The sequence below is a fragment of the Pelodiscus sinensis genome, chromosome 11 (assembly GCF_052426305.1).
Source record: "Pelodiscus sinensis isolate ZL-2025 chromosome 11, ASM5242630v1, whole genome shotgun sequence".
Lineage (NCBI taxonomy): Eukaryota > Metazoa > Chordata > Testudines > Trionychidae > Pelodiscus > Pelodiscus sinensis.
This window is the reverse complement of record NC_143062.1, coordinates 25,507,091-25,529,883: the sequence shown is the minus strand read 5'-3', so window position 1 is coordinate 25,529,883 and position 22,793 is coordinate 25,507,091. Positions and strand designations below refer to the sequence as shown.

General features: G+C 44.0%; 1 protein-coding gene across 17 annotated transcripts in view; it reads right to left on the bottom strand.

The window, feature by feature from the left end:
* Positions 1-22,793, bottom strand: part of SLMAP (sarcolemma associated protein) — a 201,090-nt gene that overhangs the window by 55,456 nt on the left and 122,841 nt on the right. For 10 of the 17 annotated variants that reach the window (XM_014577409.4, XM_014577410.4, XM_014577408.4 and 7 more), the window contains 6 exons: positions 21,190-21,330; positions 15,636-15,773; positions 13,729-13,897; positions 13,591-13,641; positions 12,976-13,026; positions 704-766 (listed from right to left, as the gene is read on the bottom strand). In XM_014577409.4, coding sequence (XP_014432895.2) covers positions 704-766; positions 12,976-13,026; positions 13,591-13,641; positions 13,729-13,897; positions 15,636-15,773; positions 21,190-21,330 — 613 coding nt within the window. The remainder of the gene's footprint in view (positions 1-703; positions 767-12,975; positions 13,027-13,590; positions 13,642-13,728; positions 13,898-15,635; positions 15,774-21,189; positions 21,331-22,793) is intronic. The other 7 variants (XM_014577412.4, XM_014577413.4, XM_075938865.2 and 4 more) reach the window with 3 other exon arrangements.

Here is a 22,793-nt window from a genome sequence, read left to right as displayed (position 1 = left end):
AATAGAATTTTCCCCTAATCAATTGCTCCATGCCAACATGCCTGCAGCTCTACTAATTACACTCAAAACCATTTACTTTGAAAAGCAAGTTTTTTCACCTCAAGCACAAAAATTATCTACCTTCATAAAAGATCAGTGTAAGCACTTATGCTCCATTTCTTTAGAAAAACATTTTATTTCCACATGAGAACACTAGTCTTTTCTTTTATAGTTTCTTTCCTACTGTCACACTTGATAACAACACAAGCTGCATTTTAAAACCTTAAAATTATCAGAAATGACACACATAATGCAAAACAGAGAAGAGACAACAGGTACATTACCACATCCCTATCTGAATGCTGCAGCCTGCAACATTTGTTTTAATTGACAATATTAGTCAGGCTTGTAGCTTCCCTTATTTTCCATTAATGTTGCAAAATTCAGTCAATTTTAACACACATTTGGCAAAGGTTGCAGCACTCGCACTCTCTTACTGATAGAAAGTAATTGTGGATAAGTGTTAAACACAGGTAATGTGATTAGAACTTTACAAAAGAAGAGTCAGCTTTGCTGGAGTTCATAATGCCATAATTCTACATTTATAGCGCATTTGCACTACTGCAGAAATATTAAGCAGTACTGAAAAATGTGTTTTTCAAGTGACATATTTGATATTTTTGTTTTTATTTTTCAGTCAGTGTGATGAATGCTCTGTACTCACTCTGGCACTCTATGAACTGATGAATGAAAGTGCAGTCCCCTCCACTCTTTGAAAGAAAGTGCTCTAGTAAAGAAAGAAACACTTAAGTTTATATCTTGTCTTAGAAATGATTTAACTATAAAATCTGAAATATAAATTAGAATATTTTAATTAGGCATTTTTCTCAGATTTCACTATGATGAGTCAACCTAATACACAAGCAGACAAGACATTCTGCTGAAACAGCCAATAATTTTTTTGGGGGGAGGGAGGGGTGTGGATTAGAAATTATATAGATTGTCCTTCAGATCTGTATGCAGAAAATGTTGAGAAAGTATACTTAACAAATTTAGAATATATGATGCAGTCCTTGAGACCTTCTTATAATTCAATTTACTGATGTATCCAGCCCCATACATTAAGAGACCAGCAGTTCCTACCATTAGTATTTAATTAGTTCTGAATTAAAGATATTAAATCTTTGCATGATGGAAAATTATTTTTACATATTTTATTCTTAATTTCAATACTTTTATCCTTATTTTAAAAAGTCCTTTTAGAGCTGAATTTTTTTTAATCATTATTTGTAATCCCTCCTAAAAATTTTAAAATCCATGCATACATCCAGTTTTGGTTTTTTAAAATGGCAAAAGTTATTTCCCCTTGGGTTCTTTTGGTTGGAGTTTCATCACAACACAACATGACAATTAGAGGTCTTGGAAACACAATAGTCTTGCATGTAACATCTTGCACTAGGTTCAGTTCCAAGCTCTGCCGAAGACTGTGTATGAGACACCTTGAGCAAACCACAGTCCATGTGAAACTCAGTTCCCCGTACAGCCGGTTCCCGAGTTGCAAACGGTCGACTTACAACCAAAGCTGTTGTAAATGGTAGACCCGAGTTACGAAAGCGATACGCACTTACGAACAGCGCGGTCACGTGTAACTCTATGGGGTCCGACTTCTGAACAAACCAAGTTACGACCAATTGCTTGGTCCGTAACCAGTTCGTAAGTCGGGGAGAGGCTGTATGTAAAACATGATAACAATACTTCCATTTCCACACATTGTCTTTACTGTTTAGACTGTAAGCTCTTTGGGTCAGGCGCTGTCTATCTTATTACATTTCAATAGCACCTCAGGGAATGAGGCCCTGATCTCTGCTGGGGCCTCTATTATTCTTTGTATTTCAGAAAAAGGAATGGAAATATGGGGGCACAATGGTTGCAAGTGGGTAACAGGAGACAGGGCAAAGCAAGATGGAAAATGTGAGCGAGGGGAGAGGAAGAAGGAGGCCTTACCTTATGCAGCAACTCGAGTTCTTTGAGATGTCTCTGCCTATGGGTGCTCCATTTCAGATGTGCTCACAGCCTTTGCACCTTTAATTAGAGATCTCTGGCAGCAGTGCCTATTTGGTCTGTACATGCTACTTGTGCCCCACTCTGAGGTTATACAGAGCTGTGTGGGCAAACTGCTTGCAGTTCCTTCTCCAACATGGAGTCCCCAGAGGAAATACCAAAGCAAAAGGAGGACCGATAGTGGATCACTCACAGTACAACACATCTCAAAGAACTCCAATTACTACATAAGTTGAGTAACCCCTCCTTCCAGTAGTGTCCTTCTGAGCACCCTCTTTACCAAGAGGTACCCTCCTGCTGAAAAGGGTGGTTTTAGGGGCAAGTCCATGACAGAAGATGACACAACCTTTTCAATAGCCAAATTTGTTAGAAGACTGGTCCACTGAACAATGTTTGGAAAAAGGTATGTGTGGAAATGCAATAGGCAGCCTTTCAAATGTTCAGAAAACCATAGCTGAGCAATGCCATAGATGTAGATAGAGATCTTTTGGAATAGGCCTACACCCTAGGAAGAATCCATATGCCTATAGCAAATATGATAGGATGTGTCTACACTACAGCGTTATTTCAAAATAGCGTATTTCGAAATAATGCATCTAGACACAAAATGCATTTCGAAATAGTGCGTCCACACTGACAGGATGCTGAATCGCATTTAAGGCTGGCCAGAACCGGTTCTGGCAGGGCATCAGGTCAAGCCTTGTGTGGCTGCTGCCTGAGGCTCTCTGAGACCTGTAATTAAAGGGACCTCCCCGCCGCCCCAAACAGCCGGTTCTAAGGTTTCCCTGCTTGCTTGCTTACCTCGTTGAGGGACAGCAAAGCATTTTTTTCTCTGCATGCTCTGGTTGCCCTCACTCAGGACACCACAGCACTCTGCAGTATGGAGCCGGAGCCACCCCTGGGCACTCTGGTGCTTCTCCTGGATGTGTTGCTGTGAGCCTGGCAGCATGATCTGCAGGCAGTAACAGTCTCCCTGGTGTGCCCCACTGGGGGCTTGTGCCTCATTGCTCCCTCTCATCCTTCCACTTACCCCTCCCCTAACCCCCCTTCCTGCTGTACAATAAAAGACATGTGTGTTCATTACAACAAAGCCATTTCATTGAACAAAACTGGGGTGGGGCTGGGGGAATGAAACTGACGTGAGACTGGGGAAAGAAGGTGGGAGAGGGCAGGAGGGAGGGGGAAACCTGGGAGGAGGGAGCTGGCAGGGGGAGGAGAAGCTCAGGGTTGGGAGTCTCACCAGCCCAACTATCTCCCAGCACTGTGAGTGCAGGGCCTCGGCGTCCCTGGGGGCATGAGGAGGAAGAAGCAGGAGGGGGAGAAGGAGTGGGAGGAGGAGCGATAGCTGGCGAGGCAGCAGGGGCTGGAGCAGCAGGAGGCAGCAAACTCTGCCCCAGGGTCGATGACCACCTGGGGGGCACAAACCATCCTGCCTCCCAGGATGCAGTCCACGGCATCAAAATAGGGGCAGGGATCTGGAGCTGCCCCGGATTGGGAGCTGCCCCCCTATGGCACTGGCATGTGCCTACCGCAGCTCCTTTGTTTTCACGCGAACCTGCTCCTGGGTTCACATGTGGCCTTTGGTGGCCAGGCTGGCAGCCACCCGCCTGTAGACAGTTGCATTCCTCCATTTAGTGCGGAGATCATGGAAGTTGGAGGCATCCCCCCAAACCTGAATTAGGTCCCTGATCTCTGTACTGGACCAGGCAGGCGCCTGCCTTTTCTGGCCCCTGGGAGCTGGCAGTCTAGTCCTGGGGAGCAGTGGAGGGCTAGCTGGCAGTGGCTGCCTGGCTCATGCTGGGGCCACTGGGTCAGGTGCAGCAACTGCTGGCTCTGAACTGGAAGGCTTGGAGCTGGCACAAGCACTGTGGCCAGAGTCTACTCCTTTAAGGGCTCCGAGGAGGGAGGGGAGGAAGAGGAGTTTTCTTGGTTGTGCCCAGGGTAGCCACCAGGTCACCCTGGGAAAGGGCTAGAGGCCCCCTATTTCAAAATAAGCATCTACACAATGCTAATTTCGAAATTGGTGTTATTCCTCGTGGAATGAGGTTTACCAGTTTCAAAATAAGCCCTTCGCTATTTTGATTTAATTTCGAAATAGCAGTTTGGCTGTGTAGACGCTGGTCAAGTTATTTCGAAATAACGGCTGTTATTTCTAAATAACTTTGCTGTGTAGACATACCCATAGACAAAAACGTCCAGGTAGAAATCTCCAAACCTTTGCAGCTTTCTGCAATAAACATGAACAGTCTGGGTGACTTAAGTGACTTAGTTCTGTTCATATAAAAGGCTAATGCCCTGCTAACAACCAAAGTATGTAAAATGACATCCTCTCTGGACTTTGGAGGAAAAAAACCAGAAGGTGGATAACTTGGTTAATGTGAAACTCAGATGACACTTTGGATATTGATGTAATGAAGCTTTGTCATTAAAAAAATACTATAAACGGAGTACTTGCCACTACAGATCTTAAGCTCTCTAACCCTTTAAGCAGAGATGATGGTCACCAGAAAGGTGGCTATCAGACATAAATTAACAAGGGAAGAGCTAGTCACTGGCTCAAAAGTAAGAGCACATAAAGCATCTAAGTACTAAATTACAATACCAAATAAGTGTGGGTTCCTTAACTTGGGGGGGGGGGGGGGGAAGGGAGGGGAGATTCTCCAATTCTCTCAGAAACTTTACAGTTGTAGAATGGTAGCAAAATGGGAATCCCTCCACCTCTGAGTGGAAGGCTGTGGACCCTGATAGAGCTCATGGATAATCCTGTCTGTTATCTCTAGGAGATATTCACAGTATGATTGAGAGGGAATAATCAAAAGGTGGAAAACTTTTCTGGACACACCTCAGGCTGAAACTTTTCCTTTTGTGGAGGTATCTCATGGAATCTGTCCTACTCTTCAGTAATACCGGTTATACCTCCTTAGAACAAGTCAACCTCTAGTGTCAAGAAGGATCAAGGACCCAAGCTTTGAGACAGTATCTTCGGGTAGGGATGAAGAGTGAGGCTGGCATTCTAGGAAAGAAGACGGGGAAAGGGCACAACTCTACTTGCCTGACAGATGGCTAGGTGAACCAGATAAAGATATTATATGTGCCTCGGCCACATTAGGACAATTAATACAATTCTGGCTTTCTTGTGTTTATTCTTCAGCATCAGGGGCATAGGGAGAAATGACATATAGGCAATCTCATGTTCACGGGACAAGGATGGTAGCTCCCAATTCACCTCCTTGAGCAAAAATGTGTTTTTTGTTGGTCACAGTGGCAATGAGATCTAGGGTTGTATTGTCTTTGAGAATGACCAAAGAGGGAAGGTCTGCATCTTTGAACGTAAGGTTTATTTTGTTCGCGTTTCGGTGCAGGAGCCTGGATGCCCAGCGTTTTAAGTGTGGCCTTGGAGTCTTTGAGGGAGTGTAAAGAAGCATCTGTGCCATTAGCAAATAGCTTTGGGCCCATGAAAGTCTTCCACCCTTCTTCTGGACCTCCTTTGGGAAACTAGAGAGATGAAGCCAGAAGGCTCATATCACAGAGACGGCCAGGGCTTGTGAAGCTGTCAGCTGAGTCCAAAGCAGCTTAGAGCAATGTTCTGGCTATCAAGAGACGCTCGTTATGTTCACTCATTTATTCTATTTTTTCTTCTGGGAGGAACTGAATAAATTCTGTAATTTGCTAAAATATGTGATGAGCGTATTTTGCCAGCATCGCAGTATAATAAGCAATACGTAGTTGTAGGAGGAGTATGACCGTTTGCCCATAATATCCAGACGTTTCCACTCTTTATCAGGAGAAGTAGATTTGGCAATGTTTTGCTTGCTCCTCTGATTCACTGCCTCAATTACTACAGAGTTGGGAGAGAATAAAAACTCAGCACCCTGAGGAGCAATGTAATATTTCCTATCCGCCTTCTTGCCCACTGGGTGACGGTGGCAGGTGTTTGCCAAAGTCTTAAAGAAGTCTTGGAAGATCTTAAAATCATCCCCAGATAGGCCATGTGGAGGCATGAGTGTGTCCCCTGGGGAGGAAGGAGAGATCTATGTAAGTGGGTGAGAAGAAGTAATGGATTTCTCATCACATAGTGGCTGATTGAAATCTGTTTGGTCCCTTGAGATGTCAAGGGACACAGTGGATGTAGGCCTGGACCGGAGCTGGGAAACATGGTGATGGTGTTGCTGCTGAGCCCTGTAAGGTGCCATGGGGTTCCAAGCAGGGCCATGTGAGGGGCATTGGCATAGGTAGTGGTAGCCAATGCGCAGGTTGCCAGTGTGGTAAGGCTGATTGTGAGCAAGAGAATTTGCGCCTTGGCGTAGAGTGTCTGGGAGAAGTGGAGGTCATGATGGAAGCCTGATCTTCCTCACCAAAGAACAGAGGTATGGAAGTGTCAAGAATAGACATGGAAAAGCCCTTGGAATGTAGGGAGGAATCCGTGCCAAACAAGGATGTTGCAGGTACTGAAGAGAGCACAGAATCTGTGGGCATATAAGGGCAAAAAGGAGGCACAGGTGGTAAAGAATACTGTGCTGGTGTATGCTTTGGCTTTGCCAGCAGAGAGGATGGCGCAGGTGCTGGAGGCGGTAATAGCGCTCTGGGCCTTGTGCTGCCTTCATGTACAGCACTGCTTGGTGTCGGTGCTGTTTAGCCGTGACAGGCTTGGGCTTATCAGCATATTTAGGCACATTGGCCAGGTCCTTAGACCCTCGGGGCGCTGTTGGTGAAATCTGCCCAGATAAGTGCTTGTCCGGAGCCCCAGCGGGGGCAGAGCTGGCTTAGGATTCAGGGAGATCTGGTTGAACTGAAAGTCCTCTAGCTCTCCTAACTCCAGATGCCAAATGTTCACTGATGACAGTGAACTGCACTGTATTTGTCCAGACAATAAATGCACTGAGAGTGCTAGTCTGACAGCGAGACTGACAGCCTGTGAGGAAAAACAGCATTTAAAACAGAGCCCCCGCTTGGGGGAACGGTGCGCAAAAGATTGAGAGAAATTTTTTTAAATCGGAGAAAAATCTCTCTCTCAGATATATGAGAGGAAGCTGAGGAAAAGGAACTCCTCAGTGCAGGAGAGAGAAATCCCTTGAGGGGATGCATGAGGCACGTAGCCAGAGCTTTTCTCCGTGTCTGAGGGGGAGACACTGTCTTTTTTTTTTTTTTTTTTTTTTTAAGAATCATAAAGTTTATGGTAAAAATATAATAAAAAAGGCTGACTAGGTAAAGGAAAAGAAAAACTAAGACTAGCTGTCTCTCTGAGGAAAAATTTGCAGAGTGCCAGAGGCAGAGAAGGAACTAGGGAGATCGTACCTCACGCATGCGCATTAGCCACAAGTGCATGTAGTGCTTTTGCACATGTGTGAGCTAGCTGTCAAAGCCACTGCTAGTAAAATCTTTCGGCAAAGTGCACTGCGGTGCCAAAACACTTAAGGTGGAGCACTCACAGGGACACTGCTTGAAGAACCACCATTGAGTATACATTGGGGCAGATGCAGTACTAAGGGGAGCACGTAATGCTTGAAGTGGTCTACTGAAAAGCAGAGGAACAGTTTGCAGCATGGGTGAACTGTGATATGAAAATAGGCACCTTACATGTTTGGGAGCAAAAACTAATTCCCTGGTTCCAATGATGGAAATGTAGCTGTGATAGACACCATCCTCAATTTTTATGACTTGACAAACTTTAGTTGTCTTAGATTCAAAATCAAATCTCAACTGTCTGTTTGTTCTTCTTTAGGTCCATGAAATAACTGGAGCAAAAGCCCTTCCCTTTGGCAGAAGTGAATTAATTTCTTGCTTTAAGAGACACTTATGAGAGGGGTCCCTAAAGAGGATGAGGGAAGGGGTCTGAATACAGGAGACGGAAGGGAAATGGACATCAAGATAACCTTCAGCATGCATTTGTCTGATGTGATTGTCACCTATGCAGAAAGAAGAGAAAGAAAGAAGAGAAAGAGTCTCCAAAGGGTGGAGGTGACAGAATGTATATACAGCTCAATGTTGTGGTATTTCCATGCCCTGAACCAGACTGTCAAAACTAGCGCTCACAGGATTATTTGGGCAGGGGGGGCTTGACTCAATGACTACCTGATGTCTCTTCCAGCCCTATGATTCTATGATGATAATGATGGCTCAGGGGCCTGTGCAGACAAAGCAAATGGTCTCTGACTCTGGAACCTTGATTTCTTCCTGAGTGGTTCATACAGTCTCTGGAATTCTTAGATGGAAATGAGATGAGATCATTGATTAGTTTGGGATCTACTAAACTTTTGTTTGTTTGTAGGTCTGTAAACCCCACGGTATATCAGCATGGCTCTGAAATCTATAAGCATACAGTTATTCATCAGTACTTCAAACCATTTGAGATTGTGAAAGGGAAGATCCTCAACCACATTTTGAGCCTCCATTGGGAATACAGACCATTGAAGGCAGGATACCTGTTGCAGACTATTGCCTCAGAGATTAATCTAGCTAGAGTCAATTGCACTCAACGAGACCCATAATGATGTTCTAGCTAACAAATGACCTTGGTAGTAATAGCCTGAGCGACTGCTTCACCAGAGTTTCATGGTTGTAAACTGAAGAATCATGAATAAAACAGCTCTTTGCTGATCAGACCAATGTATCTGTGGACATTATTATATGGTGCAGATTTTGCATTATGTAGTCTGCCACATTTATTGGCTGCTTCCACAGCCAGATAGTTTGGTGCTGGATGGGAGAACAAAAATGCAAAGTCTTAAGCAAGCACATAATACCTTTTATTGGCCTGTTTAACATTGGCAGAATAGTTACAGGGATCTGCCAGACTGATTTGGTAGGATCCAACAGGGCCTCATTAGTAGGCTGGGCACTTCAGGTAAAAGGAGTCCTTTGGAGAAAATCCAAGAGCTTATGTTGCGACTCCCTGACTATTTCTAAGGGGATCTGGAGAGAACTGACTAAGTGCTTCATTGATGCTTGGCAGTATGAGACATCAGCCTCAGTCGATGGGGAAAGCATGACTACTGCATGTGGAGAAGACAAAGAAATCTTTGTTTGGTAAGCTCTGTTTCCCCGGCCTCCTGCCCCTCAAAAGGATTCTTCTGCCTGAAGTAGCAGAGGAAGAGCAACTGGAGAAGGGCAACATATATCCCTATATCTCCACAGGAGTGACTAGGGAAATGGGAAATATCAATAATATTCACCCCAAGGATACCAGTATCAGGGATGTTAAATGTAGTTTAATCAACTAGGTTGATGGATTTTTCATCAACTAGTCAATTAGTCAATAAGTGGGGGAGCCGTAGCAGGGTGCTAATCCCACTGCGGCTCTGCCTTTTAAATGAATTAAGAGCTGGCAGGCTCTTAACATATTTAAAAGACTGAAGCACAGCAGGAGGGACCTGGTGCAAGCCAGGCCAGCTGATTCCCCGCTTGCACCCAGTTCCCACTACCCCCTGACCTCCACTGCCACCCATGGGGTAGTAACTACTCAAGGGACTAGTTTACTATCCGATAAAGCTTTTGTTTATTGAATAGTTGACTATTTGCTTACATTCCATCCCTAGCCAGTACAGTGACTCTAAATTAATAAGGGACATTATCCACTGGGGCTTGAACCAACTTGGACTAACAGACCCATCTTTGGTGTAGCTTCTTGCTGTTGTGAAAATGTCAGGATGCAAGTTCTTTGTCTATGATGCAAGCAAACTGTGGATGGAAACCATTAAATCAGAGAGGAATTCATTTTCTTTAAGAGGATGACCTCACCATTCTCTGACTAGGTTGGAGAGTCAAGGAGCACTCGGGAAAGGTCAGACCCCAACAACCATGCTTGTCTTTGTATTAATAACCTTTCAATGCCAACTAACAAGGGAAAATATTTCCTCCAAAACCAGATCCCTTGAGAATCTGAACTCATGCAGTCCTAGGTGGATTTGAAGAGCAGGACAATAAACCCACAAAAACTGGTACGTGCATTGCCTAAAATTACCCGGAAAAATGTCTATATTTGACATGGTTCCTTTGAACTTTTTTGTTCTAAAATACATACATGTGTAATCCTGAAGCCTACATTTCTTTAAAAAAAATCATTTTATCTTTAAGATACTGTTGTCCAAACTAGTGTGTTAATTTCTGAAAAAATTTCTAGCCTCCACATTTTTTATGGTTTTGATATCATGAAGATTAAAAGTAATCATGGTGCAAAGTGTTCTCTAGAAGACATGTTATAATTTCAGTAACTGAAAATATGACGTTTTAATTTTAAGACCATTCTTCCACTTATAAAAAACGTGAGTGCATTTTCTTATGCAGAAAATTGTCACAACATTCTAGAGATTCAAAACAACTCTACTTTTGAACAGCTTTCTTAGACATTCATTAAAATGTCACTAAGATTACAATTCCAAAAGTTATGACATTCTGGACACTAAGATAGAACACTAAATTATATAAAAATTAATTTCAAGCCAATCCAGTGACTTGGAAGTAGCTCAAAGAAACACAGTCATTAGCACTCAAGGAGTAAGAGATAATGTGCATCATATTTAAGTGTCTGGAATTCAGGCCAGAGTTAGGAGAGATAATTGGTACTTGGGGGGGGGGGTTTAGCATACGAGTAAAATTAATCACACTTCACTTGTTTTAGGTATTATTCCAAGTTTTCCCCCCATTTGTTTTATACATTCCAAGATGGCTACAAACCTCAGAAGAAGCCTCCATTTATATAGCCAAAAACTAGGGTGGAAAAAAATATCTAATCAAGGATCAGTCTATAGTATTTTAAAAAGTTTGTTTCAAAAGGCATATGGCATTTCTAAAGGCTGCCAACACTGGTCAGAATCAAACTCCCTACACAGGTGTTTTCTGCTGGATAATTCACAGTATCATCAATTTTTACAGAGGCCATGCATTACAGTAAGCGCATTAATGGCAGCAAGAAATCTATTAGTAGAAAGAGAACGTCAATAAATATAAAAAGGAACAAACGGTAGAACTTCAGTACCCTGTCCGGAATAGCACTGGGGGCAACCTTAAGCATGATAAAGGTAGAATTTATGCTTGAAAGATGATGAGGGTTTTATTGACAAAAAATAAGGCTGCATGCTGAAAGTTATGACATACTTAAAGCAAGCAAAATGAAACTTCCAAAATTAAGCCCTATAGAAGTACTTATTCAGTTAGGGAAAAATACTGCATTACCAGTAACAACCATTTTGACTATAGGAGTTGAACAAAAAACATTTTTTAAAATGCATTGTTTCTAAACGAATGTGTGCCAGTTCATTAAATAAAATCAGTGATCAAAAGCAATGATGCTTTAAAATGATCAGTATTTAGTGCAGCAGATAAAACCAACATTTAACTTGAAGGGACTCAGGTAAAATCAGTTTAAATTAATTTGGGGGAAAGGAGGTTACTGTATCTGTTTCTTAGATAAAAACTGCATTTTAAAATCTCATTTAGTTTTTACCATTTACCGTAAACTTCCGATAATCCGGCATGTTTAGGACCCAGGGGGTGCCGGATTATCAGATTTGCTGTATTATCGGAAGGGGCGCTATGAGGGGTCTGGGTTGGGGGTGGATGCCACCCCAGACCCCTCATAGCCTCCCCTTCCGATAGCCCAGCTCTGCCCCAGGCGACCCCAATTCAGCCGCTGCTGGTCAGTTTCAGCAGCAGCTGAATCGGGGACGCCTGCAGCAGAACAGCTGAAGTGCTGCCGGGTTGGTACGGTAGCGCCGACCCTTGGCGCAGCGAGACCAACCCGGCAGCACCCCACCTGCTCTTGGGGACGCCTGGGGCAGAGCAGCTGGGGTGCTGCCGGGTTGGTCCCACCGCGCCACTCCTCGGCGCTACTGGACCAACCCGGTTGCACCTCAGCTGCTCTACCCCAGGTATCCCCAAGTCAACTGCTGCTGAAACTGATCAGCGGCTGACTCCAGGAAGCCGGAGGCAGAGCTGCTCTGCCTCGGGCTTCCTGGAGTCAGCCGCTGGTCAGTTTCAACAGCCGCTGAATCCAGATGCCTGGGACAGAGCAGCTGGGGCGCTGCCGGATTGGTCTGGTAGCGCCAACCCTTGGCACTGAGAGACCAACCCGACAGCACCCCAGCTGCTCTGTCCCAGGTGTCCGCCATTCAGCCGCTGCTGAAAGTGACCAGCGGCTGACTCCAGGAAACCCGAGGCAGAGCTGCTCTGCCTCAGGCTTCCTGGAGTCAGCCGCTGGTCACTTTCGGCAGCGGCTGAATGGGGGCCAGCTGGGGTGCTGCCGGGTTGGGTCCCGCAGCCCCGAGGGGCAGCGCTACGGGACCAACCAGGCAGCACTCCAGCTGCTCTGCCCCCGGCTTCCCCGATTCAGCCGCTGGTTAGTTTTAGCAGCGGCTGAATCGGGGAAGCTGGGGGCAGAGCAGCTGCAATGGTCCGGCTGCCCGGAACACTTCCGGGTTCCTGATGGTGCCGGACCATCAGGCGTGCCGGACCATCGGAGTTTTACTGTTTTCTGTTTGTATACTTATACATTTCACTCCAGATAGATTTTGAAAACATTCACTAGTTTCTAGTCATCCTATTTACTTACCAATTCTGATTTACTAGCAGAAGGGTACAATCTTAAGACAGCAAGCAAGCACAAAAATATTTACACTAATACTTTTTTTAAAAATAACACTATTCCTGCTAATGTAATAGGCAGACACCTTAGGGAGACTTCCTCTGAATTAAATGGGAGTCCAGCTGAAAAAAAGATTGAACTATAAAACTTCCTGATTTGGTTCATTAGGTTTTGAAAAGCCTTGTTTCAAAATCTAGATTTGGAGTCTAACCAAAAATACTTGTTTTTAACAATCTACATTATTTATTTTTTAAAAAGTAACAAGAAATATTAAAGCAATCTTAGCAAACCAACATAATTTTTTAAAGTTAAATAGCAGCAATTTTAAAAGTTAGCCTTTATTAAGGATACACTACCTTTTTCTGCGCTCCCATTAATTTTAGGTATGAAGTCATCAACTTGTATGCCTACAATTAAGAAAGGGTATTATTTCTTTATTCAAGCGAAGTATTTTATGTAGAGCAATGTGACTTGTAAGTGGCTTTCCATACTGCTCCCTTATGCTAACTATTGACATAACAATCAAATCAAATAATCTATGTTAGAACACACAATACAACTTAATGGTATCTCCCTTGCAAGACAGATCCTGTCTCATATTGATCAACTGTGTCAAAAAATACCATCACTCAAAACTAGTATTCATTACACGAATATTTTTATAAAAACCCATTTTCTTAAAAAATATATTTGAGTTCACAAGCTAGCAATGGACAAAAGTAAAACTTGATCAACATTTTAAATAGTAGTGCCCTCTTCTGGCATTTTGTTAAATCTCTCTCTCTTACACTTTTAACATTCAAATACAAATATGATCAGTGAATAAGAACATCCAAATGCATAATTTTAAATCATTTTTTCTTATTGTCAGAAATACCTAAATCATAAGCATTGCTGTAATATAAATAACTGAGTAAATAATTTAAAGATGAAATCCAGCTTTAAGCAAAGAACATTAATATCACACCTACCTAAGCTGTTGTGTTCTTTAAGAGTTTTCTCTTGAAGGTGTTCTAACCGTACTGTAAACAGAATTCCAAGAAAAAGATATTTCACAGATTAAAAGAAAAAGAGATATAATAAAAGTTTTTTTTTACTAGCTGACTGACCTTGTAAAGCAGTTAGCCGTTCATTGGTGAAATCATTATCTGCTTGCAAGGCTTCTATTTTTGCCTGAAGCTCTTGTTCTCGCTCTTCCATTTCATTTATTTTATGTTGCAATTCCTTTTTCTCTGCCTGCCCCTTCTGCTGGATTTCCTCTTGTCTTCCTTCTGCTACCTGCTCAAATGTAAGAAAAAAAATGTATTTAGAAGACAATGATGCACTTAATTTTCATGTGAGTGAATGTTCAGATGAAACACTCTTTTTAGCCACTCCAATAAAGAAAGTTTAATTTCCATCTGTAAACTTTTTCTGCAAAACCATTTCTAGAAATAATTTCATGGAAACTTTATTTATTTCATATGGCTACATTTTCTCACATATTTTCATTTCTTTAATGTCGTTCCACAGCAATTTATTCCACCATTTGTATCCTAGAAGCCTCTGTCCATCTAGACCAGCGGCGGGCAAGAGGTGGTTAGCGGGCCACATCTGGCCTGCCAAGCCAACAGATCTGGCCCACAGCTGCCTTACTGGGTCCCTTAGGCACAGTGCAGCTGCAGCCACATTAAAGGTGACTGCTCTATGCTCTGGATACTAGGGAGTGAGGAGGGAGGCTTCATGTGCTTCAACCCCCTGCAAAATCTCTCAGCTCCCACTGGTTAATTTCTGGACAATATCATCTGAGAAATTTTGCTGGGGGCAGGGGCAGCCAATGAAGCCTCCTCCCTCCCCCTTCCAGCCAGAGCCTGCCTCTGGCATGGACCCTCTTTTCCCGTCCCCACCAACCACCTGGCCCAGGCCACCACCCAAACCCTCTGTATTACCTTTCCCTCTTTCTCCCAGGTCACAACTCCCTCCCAGACAGTGCACCCCATCCTACATTCTTCCCCCACGCCAGAATCCTCTCCTGCACCCAGAGCCCCTTCCTGACCCTGCATCCCATTCTCCTGCCCCAGGTCGCAACCCCTTCTAACAGGTCACAACTCCCTTCCAGACCCTGCATCCCATCCCAGAGCCCCTCCCCTAAGGGTAGAATCCTCTTTTGCACCCATACCTGCACCCCAAGCTTCTGCTCCAGATCACAACCCCCTCCTTTACCCAAACTCCCTCACAGACTGCACACCACTTCCTGCACCCCAGTCCCCTTCCCCAAGTTCACTTCTGCACCTAACTTCTGTCCCAGACCCCACATCCTCTTGACAGAAATGTAGCTCTAGACCACTTGCCAAAATCTTGGAGTGTCCCCCATTAAAAATTATTGCCCACTCCTGAGCTAGACGCACCTTGTTTGGCTTCATAATAAAAGAGAAAGCATCCCAGAACACTGTATTTTAAATAACTTTATAGTAAAACCCCAACATCTCAGTTTTATGGGGGCAGCATAGGTGATATGAAACTTTCTGGTAAGCATCACCGTTCCCAGGTTAACCAGTTCTAGTTAACCCATGGGCACTGGAGGAGCTCTCTGTCCGCTGTGGGCAGAGGACTGCTCCAACCCCTCAGCGTCTGCCGTGGACAGGGGCTGCTCCAAGCATCCAGAGCAGCCCGTGTGCTGTGGGGGACACGAAAGGACTGCTCCAGCCAGGCTGGAGCAGCCACTGCCTGTGGAGGGAGGGTGCTCCCTTAATTGGTTAACCAATTAAACTTCACCTTTAACCAGTTAACCAATTAAATGGGATTTTACATCCCTAGTGTTGAAAGAACTTTTTAGAACTGCCGAACTGCCTCCGTTTCACATTTCACCAATCAAAATGCTTAGATTCATGAAACAGCTATATATTGTAATTTACCAGCTTGAAAGAGAACTGTGTCACTCCCTTTAAAAGATGCCATGAGAATTTTATTACTAGTTTTTATTTAGTGCTTTCAATATAGCACTGCTAACAATTGCAGGTTAAAGTTCTGTCCCTACCTTTAGTTTGTCAGAGAGGTCTTTAATTTCATTTACAGCTCCATTGTACTTATTTGCTAATTCTCTTAATTCTTCCTGAGTCCGCTCATTCATTTCTTTCAGGTGAGTACATTCATCTTCAGTGTTACTTAAACTTCGCTATAAGGAAAAAATTAGGGCATGTGAAAAACAAATTTAAAATAAGCTACAGTTCATTGATATTTAAGTCTGTCAAGAAATATGATCTAAAAACCTCCTTGCTTCTAACTTAATAACGGCTGAATGGATGGGTCAAGTTTGGCTAAAATATTGCCTATTGATAAATGCATCTTTAACATTCCATTTAAATGAGAATAATCATACATTATGCAGAAAAACAAGTTGTGTGCGCAAGAAAAAAAAAGTCAGCGTAGACTCTGGAAAAATGGTTACTAATCTTTCAGAGTTGTTCTTTGAGAAGTGTTGCTCGCTACCATTCCATGAATGCACTGCTGTTGGAAAAATTTCCCTTGCTGATATTCATTGTGCTGGCTCTAGTGCCTTCTGGAGTTAAACACATGCTAATGTAAGGGCTGGCCAGTGTTCCCTCTAAGATTTTCCATCCATGAGCGGAGTGAGTTTTGTCTTGTGCACCAAAGTTGAGGTCATGTGCACTTGTTTGGATGTGTGCCACTGTGGCACTCGCCAGTGGCACTGATCCCTGAGAGACTCTCCCAGCATAGAGACTCTGGCCTGGCTCCCCTTGCTGGGACTCTGAGCCCTGCTCCCAGGCAGCAGCCCCCACAACTCATGGGGAGAAGGTGAGACCTGTCTCACCCCACTTTAAGAAGCGCTGCTTCCTGTGGGTGCATCCACACTGCACCGTAATTTGAAATAAGATACACAATTTGAGCTATGCAAATTGTATATCTTATTTCCATGGTGTCTACACTGCGCCAAATTTCAAAATAAATCACTAGTCCCTTTCTCCTTGCAGGGGCATCAGAATAACAAGCCTGAAATAACAGGCTTGCTGAGAAGACGTGGGATAGGTATTTTGGGATAATCTGGTACCCAAAATAGCATTGCAGCATAGATGTAGCCTGTGGGGCTAGCTGCAAGTCTCCACCTGGGGCAGAGGAAAGCTGCTGCCAGTGCCCAGGATTTGTAGGGAGTGGGGTGCTGGGAATGGGGCAGTGACATGTGGACAGCCTGAGGGGGAAGCCAGCAGGGGGCGGAAGGGGGCAAGGGGCTCAGAGCCAGGTGGCAATGATGGGGGGGAAAGAGGGATAACTGGGATACAGGGGCCCCTGGCCGCAGGAGAAGTGTTCCCTCTAAGCTGCATGGCAGCACAATTTCACAGGTGATTGATTAATCAGTGTTGCCTAGTCAGAGGCTCAGGTATCCATGCACAGAGCTGACTGACTGGATGGCGCTGATTAATCACCTGTGAAGTTGTGTTGCCACACAGCTTAGAGGGAACACTGCCCAGGAGCAGCCACACCTCAGCCTGGCTCCAGTCCTGGCACCAGGAGCAGCCCCAGCCCCGGCACCAGGAGCAGCCCCAACCCCAGCCCCAGCCATCACATGGCTCTGGCCACAGCTCCAGCTGCGTAGCAAGCAGCTGCCTTGTGCGCCGGGGCTGGAGCTAGAGAGACAGTACTACAAACAACACTGCATCCCCTCCCCAAGGAGAACCTGCACTACATCCCCATCCCCAGCTGCTCCCGGGACGGGGCCACATAGTGGGAGGCTGCCCTGTGTGCCTGGGCTGGAGTCATGGCCGCACTGCAGCTGCTCCTGGGGATGGGGTGCTATTTTTAGTACCGTATACCCAGTCCCAGGAGCAGCCACTCCGCAGCCCCAACCCCAGCAGCTGCCATGCGGCCGCAGCCCTGTCACCAACTGCTCCCAGGAGGAGGCTGCTCCATGTGCCAGGGCTGGGGCCACAGTACAGCTGCGCCTGGGGCCCGGGCTGCACTACTAAAAATAGCCGTGGCCCTGGCCTCAGGAGCAGCTTCACCGCAGCCCCAGCACACGGGGCAGCACTCCACTATGTGGCCCCAGCCTGGGAGCAGCCGCACTGCGGCCCTGGCTCCAACTCTTCCAGCCTGCTCTGGCTCAGCTCCAGCCCTAGGGAAGGTTTGAAGTTCGGGCTAGGGCCGCATTTATGGCTGCCCAGTTGCTCCCAGGGCAGGGCCAGCTCGCTGTCCCGGCTTGCACCCAGTCCCAGATGCTGCACCTCTGCCTTTTAAATATATTAAGAGACTGGTGGCTCTGGAACCATAGTGGCTGCCTCATGTAAGTGGAGCACTCTGCACTGGATTCAACATCACTGGCAGAGTTGCCTGTGCCTATGTGGATACAGGGGTAGAAGAAAAACCCATGGCAGGTCTTATCTCCTCTCCCTACTTGTCTCTTTTCTGCACTGGCGAGAATCCTCTCTCACTATGGTGCTTTTTGTTCTTCCTGAACACTGGGGATAGAGACCGATGCCAGGAAAAGTATGATGCTGGGAAAGAGCTTCACACCAACTAGAGCAGCTCATCTCAGTGAGGTCTGAGGGCAATTTCTATTAGGATAACCTTCAGCTTCATGTCCCAATCCTTCTAAGTAGCAGGCCTGAAGTCCCAAAATATTTTGCATTGTCTTTCATATGAGTTTTTCCCAACCACTTTAAGAAACGCAAGTGCAGGTCATTCACAGCACAAGGCATGCAGCCCAAAGACCGGGCATGCCCGGCCCCTGGCAAAAAGTCCTTTGACAATAGGAACTGTAATACACTACATATAGTCAGAATTGGCAAAAATTATATATGCCAAACTATTAACCCTACAAATTAAAAAAGTATGAAATCACCAGGGAAAAAAATCTTGCCAGAACAAGAAAAGGTCATTCTAGCAATTGTCACATGTGATAAGAAGGATTTGAGAGGGTGCAGGGCTGGCAGGGCCCTTATACCAGCACATATACATGATTCCAGAAGGCAGTAGAACTAGCCCAACAGTCACCACAAAGGGAAAATCTCTAGCAACAATGCATGCAGTGTGCACACATCTAGTATGAATGGACATGAGCAGTCAAAGAAGAACTAGTATTGCTAAGAATATAAAAAGGAAGAAAATCTGTTTGCCCAGTTTACATACATCTCATTTACTTTAATTATTTAAATGAATTTATGTGCATACTCAGTTTAATGCAGACTTCATCAGGTCAGATTCAACCTCATAAAAAAAGGCACTCAAACATTTTCATGACAGCAAAATTCCAAGTAAATGTCTTGCATATATCTGCATTGCAAATCAATTCCTTGAGCTGTCATTCAGGATGTAAAAGGTTAAATGATTAACTTGTTACCCTATAAGCATTAGCTCCCCCCTTAACCTCCACAGCCAACAGGACCTAGGCCACAGTGGGCTGGTGGGGCTGGAGGAGCTTTCAGACAGTGGGCCCCGGAGGAGGCCCCACCGCCTGCAGCCATGACACAGCAGGCCAAAGCAGCCCCCACCCAGCACCCACAGCTGGTAGCTAACCAATTAAACACAACATTTAGCTAGTTAACTATTTTAAGTAGCTTTTACATTCCTAGCTGTCATTGCTTTATTTTCCCAAAAAAGCAGCATCTGATCTTAAGATTTCCCTTGTAATTACAACATCAACAAAGATATGAAATGAACATTTAATAACAAAAGCATTCAACTACAAATTCCAACTGCAAGTACGAGAAGACTTTTAGACTGGAGAAAATTTGAAAAAAAAAGATGTATACAAAATCAAATTAGTGTTTGATTAAAACTTCTCTCAGAGTTTAGACAAAGAAATTAACATCTCAAAATGAATCACAAATTCAGTGTTAGTTTATTACAGGATCAAAAAGAAGTGTTTGGAAGAGTAAAAATGCACCTGTAATAATTAGCACATTTGGCAAGAGAAGTAACAAAACAAAACATAAGCATAATTATACATCAAACTTCAATGAAGTGCTATAACATTTCATGATACTTTCCAAAAATAAAAAGGACATGTCTTACTGAAAGAGTTTATGAACTGAAGGCCTATTTTTAATATTTATGCATGAGAAGAAGTACACACATGAATGAGAAGTTGGATAAGAGGGAAGGAGTAGGTAGAGATACTGGTGAAAATGAGAAAGTCAATTGTTGAGGAAGGATTTGAAGTAAGGGAATAAAAAAAGATTGTTGGAGGACTGTGGCCAATTACATTTAATTTAAAAAAAATGCATAACCAGATAAGATTTTAATTTTTACAATCTTATTTAACTATTGTCAAATTGTATTTTTTAAATATATGAAGTATGTCATATGGGAAACTGGAATTATACAGCACTCTAATTTCTGCATGGAGAACACTTTCACCGAGTTATTAAAAATTGAAAAACAGGGATTTAAGTTACTGATTTTCCACAAATAGTCCTGAGGGACTTTAGAGCAGGCCTATACAACATTTGGCCCGTGGGGCATGCGGCCCGTGACTACTACGTGCGGCGTGGCCCCATCCGATCCACTGGCTGGGAGGAGGAGCTGCATGCAGCTCCGGTGCAAGGAGGCGGGGCGAGAGCCAGAGGGTGGGAAGCTGGCAGACGCCAGTACGCTGGCGTGACGTAGCGTCATGACGTCTTGGCTGGCGACCGCCAGATTCAAAAAGGCTCTGGCAGCCCTGCAAACTGGAAGGCAGAAGCAAGGTAGGGGAGGGGAAGGGGCTTGTGCTGAGGACAGGGGGACAGGTCAGGAGAAAGGGGAAGGCACCAAGGGACAGGGTGCAGGAGAGACAAATGCCAGAGCACCAATTGGAGACAATGAGGAAAAGGGCAGGAGGGGAAGTGTCAGTGGGAGGGTGATGCTGGGAGAGGAGAGAGTAAGGGCATTGGGAGCCGTATGCTGTGCAGGCCTGATTTAATTGAAAAAATTCTTAATAAAGTATAACTCCCCCGCCGCCACCCTCCCCCCCCCACCAAACCTACCCTTGTGACTAGGGTTGCCAGGTGTCCGGTTTTTTACCAGGCAGTCGAGTATATGTGCTCTCTGCCCGGTAAAGAAATTCAGAAAATATCGGACATGTGCAATGTCCAGTATTTTCTGAATTTCCGGCTGGGCATCGGCACCTCCTGTGGTTGTGTGCTGAAGCCGGGCGGTGCAGGGTTTTTTTTGTTTGTTTTTTTTAAACTCGACAAAAATTTTTAGCCCGCATGTTCAGTATTTTTTGGGAGAGCATCTGGCAACCCTACTTGTGGCCTGAAGCTGTTTTCTTTAGAGTAATATGGCCCTTGCCACTTTCCGAGTTGTGCAGGACTGCCTTAGAGGCTTACAAAACATGTAGATGGCATCATGAGCTTTCATGGGCACAATCTACTTCTTCCACATTTTCAGTACTGTGAATTAACTTCTTCCTTGTTTGAAATACTGTGTAACAGCAAAATGAATATCTCCGGTACTTTCTAGTATATTGTTTCTAGGTTATTAATACAACCAACATAAAGTGGTTTGCTACAGATGCTAGAATGAAGTATAGGACAGGCCATTTGAAATATTCAAACAGTGCTACAGGTTTGATTATAAAATAAACAAAATCTAAATACCTCCACTTCAGAGAGTTTTCTGACCACCTCAATTTTTTCCTGAAGGACCCGCCTCAGGGACTCTTTGGCTGTTGTTTCATAGTTGTGTTTATCTTCCTGTAATGCCACAAGTTCCTTTCGTATACTGTCTTCTGTTTGATTCTACAAGAAGAAATTAAAGATAGCCGAGCTACATCTCTTAATCAATACTTTATTGTAAGTTAGCATTTTGTTGAACATGCAGTAGTTCTCTATATTAAACCACCATTAAAGATCTACCAAGAAGATTAAAGGAACAATTTCGATAGATGTAATAACCTCTTAAGGGTAACAAACTGTTCGGTGGCCGTTTGAATGGCTGGATATAAACTGTTATCAGACAGCCATTTGCTAGTATGTTTAGGGCAGCAAACTCACTTGGACAGTCTCGTGTAAGTATGTAGGGTTAACATATTAATGTATTAAAAATGTGATTCCCCCAAATGGAAGTGACTCCCCACAATTTGTTCCCCACAACTTAAAGTATTTAGATTTATTATTAATTCTTATTCTTATTATTATTTGTTAAGATTGTTAAATGTTTAGATTTATTATTATTATTGCCCCTTTAGAATATAATGTATTAGGTCATGTAACTTAGAACTGTTAAGAATATAATCCTATGTAACCAGAAACAGCCCCCCCCCCCCCCCCCCCGCATGCTCAAGTTTGTGCAAGGGGCTGCTTGAAATTGACATTGCAAAGATACATTGTAACAATGCATTGTCAAACCACTAACTCTGCTATGGGAGCCAAGCCCTGTAATTGACTAAGGGCATTGTTACTTAATTGACGCCTGTTCTCTTTAAAACATTGTAACTTTACTCAGCACTCAGAGAATGTTTTAAGCAATACCACCAGAAACTTTTTGTAACTACAACTCTGATATATGTAAAGTTATTATTATACAAAAATACTGTATGGGAAACATTAATTAAGGAATGTATGTAAGAGAGAGAGAGAGTGCTTGGATGATGAGTGAATGGTTCTGAGTGGTGCCAGCCTGAGAATACAGCAACAAAGGGCTGAAGAAGGCATCAGGTGCCAGTGCAACCAAAAGGTGTCAAGTGGAGAAAACCAAGTACTGGAGGTCCACCTGATGAGATCACTGATGAGCACCTGGCAGCCACCCAGGAGACATCAGCATGATGCAGCAATTTCCATAGACTGGCATGGGAAGAAATTCCTATAAGAACTGGACTAAAAAACTATGGAATCAGAGTCCAAGGTTCTGCTGCCAGCCCACCAGGAGCTTCAGATGCGCATCTGATCAGGACTTCGCTCCCCACTACCATCACTTGTGTACAGAGTACCTGGCCAGTATTCTGTCACAAGCAACTTCCAGGCTGGTAACTATACACAGAACTTGAATGAATGGATGTATGAATGAATGGTTATATGTATAAGGGTTTAAGTAGTGTTAGGAATAAGTAATTAAACAACGTTGTTTGCTTCTATCTTTTCTTTATTTTTTTATTATTATCTTTACAATAAATGTGGCTTTTTGCCTTATCCCCCTCATAAGATCCTGCTTGCTTTTATTTGGTACAACAGGTTATTCTCTTATAGCATTGCCCTTCTTTTTC